We start from the raw sequence: 2047 nt of genomic DNA on the forward strand, positions 1-2047 counted from the left end.
AAAAAAAAAATGTTACATCTGGCCCCGGTCTCCCCTGTAATTAGGTGGCAAAAGAACTTGCAGTGCAAATGCATTGTGACCTCTTTTTCTCTCTAAAATGCGCCTTCTGAAAATGAGGCTGTGAGCGTTTAGTTGTCTGACCTGCTCAACATCCTAACATCTTATCTTACTATATCTATTTTATGTTTGCTATTCAACATATATCTTACATGCTTCTTGTAGGTTACTTATTTGACTGCTAGTCTGACAGACCGGTGAGCACCATCACCTAATGTTACTTTTGGTAAGTAGTCTCAGATTAGTGCTAATTTGGGGTCTATGGAACCATGAATATCGTGACAGGCATGTATAAAGACAGTATGGAGTTTGTAATATTGGCAACAGCCCGTGTTAACTGCAGTATACTGTATAGATATTTTTTAAACGCACACAATGCACTGCCATCCCAAATGAACAGCTGCATTAATTCAAGAAATGTTCCCTCCGTCATGGCATCAAGATCTAGTTACATTTAAAATAACTAAATACTGAAAGGAATAACTTAAGGGGAAGTACATATTGTTTAAGTGTTTGTCCTGTATACATGATGAAGTGTAGAGATCTTACAGAGATTCGTTAATTTCTCTAAATTTATGAGTAACATATTTATGAAACCTCAGCTTGAAACCTGCTAACTGTTTCTAGGACTATGGCATAGCACGCAGGAACATGCTAGTTAGAAGTAACTAAGTTCATAAATGGACAGGGAAACCTATTTACACAGAACAACATCGATCCTCCACACTGATTGGTAACTACAGTTTGGAACTAACATTCCTTTTTGGTAGGAAAAAAAAAAAAACAGACTGCATATTTTCATTGGCTGTTTTCCCCGTCAAACAAAAATGGTAACACTGCCATTGTTCTCATGCGGAGGGAGCTACAGATTGATTTGGCAATGCCTTCTCAGCTGCAGTTTCGGATGTTAGTTAGTCGGTGAGAGAAGTTGAAGGCAGTGTGGTTTCAGCACGGCTGACACGCTCACAATGGCGCTCCGGTGGGCCAATTATTTTTTCCCGTTATTATTAACAATTGGAGTGTTTCTCCTCGCATCTAACCCGCAGCCTGTCCTGTCGTGCCCCAGCCGTTGCTTATGTTTTCGTACCACCGTGAGATGCATGCATTTAATGCTGGAATCTGTACCTGCTGTGTCTCCTCAAACGACTATCCTGTAAGTATTTTCAAGAGAAAACAACTGGTGTGTGTTTGAGGGGTGGGGTACGGGCGACAGAACATAAGTAGTCCAGAAAGTGTTTAAACTCTTTATTTTTGAAGAATCAGTTTTGGTTTGTCAGAAATCTATTTTCTGTTATTTTTATTTATTTATGTATTTGCTCTAATGAGTAGTTATGGTTTTGCGAGTAAAATACATTTATACAAGCCAATTAGTCAATATAATAAATTTCTGTATTCCATTACAGTTCGGTTTAGTAGAAACCATGAAACGCAGGTAACTCTTGTTGATCTTATGCAGTTTTTTGGTAATCAGTGCCAACTCAAAACGTTAATAACATTTTTCCGCAAACACAATGGCAGGCTTTGATTTCACAGTTGTGGATTGAAGTATCTTTTGAAACGCGGCAGTTAAATTCCAATACAATGCAAATACTTGCAGAAACACTACCCGCCAAGGCTTGAAATGTAACACGTTCAAGTCTGTCTCACATGTCTGTCACAAAGTACAGAGCATAAAGGTGGAGGTGGAGGTGGAGGTGGAGGGGGGGGATGCTCCACTGAGATAAGACTTGCGTCTTTTAAAAACAAGAATACAAAAGCTGTTCGGTTATTGTGCTACGATCTGTAAATGTGATTTCCTGTATAAATACTTAGCTGGACACGTTCTGATCTTTGCCTGTCGTTTAATACGTGCAGGCTTTTTCAGCATGTACATATTAACCATAAACTCTTTATTATAACTTCCATTCGGTGCTTTTTATCGCGTTTATAAAGAGTTTTGATTTCAATGTTTTTTTTTTTTTTTTTTTTTTTTTTGGGGGGGGGGGGGGGG

At 38.7% G+C, this 2047-nt stretch overlaps 1 protein-coding gene across 3 annotated transcripts in view; it reads left to right on the plus strand.

Annotated features, from left to right (window-relative positions):
• Nucleotides 1–913: 913 nt before the first annotated feature.
• Nucleotides 914–2047, plus strand: part of LOC121317556 (peroxidasin homolog) — a 60107-nt gene continuing 58973 nt past the window's right edge. The window contains exon 1 of one of the 3 annotated variants that reach the window (XM_041253628.1): nt 914–1210. In XM_041253628.1, the coding sequence (XP_041109562.1) occupies nt 1026–1210 (185 nt within the window). In that variant the 5' untranslated portion in view covers nt 914–1025. The remainder of the gene's footprint in view (nt 1211–2047) is intronic. The other 2 variants (XM_041253626.1, XM_041253627.1) reach the window with 2 other exon arrangements.

The sequence above is a fragment of the Polyodon spathula genome, chromosome 6, assembly GCF_017654505.1.
Source record: "Polyodon spathula isolate WHYD16114869_AA chromosome 6, ASM1765450v1, whole genome shotgun sequence".
NCBI classification, from domain to species: domain Eukaryota; kingdom Metazoa; phylum Chordata; class Actinopteri; order Acipenseriformes; family Polyodontidae; genus Polyodon; species Polyodon spathula.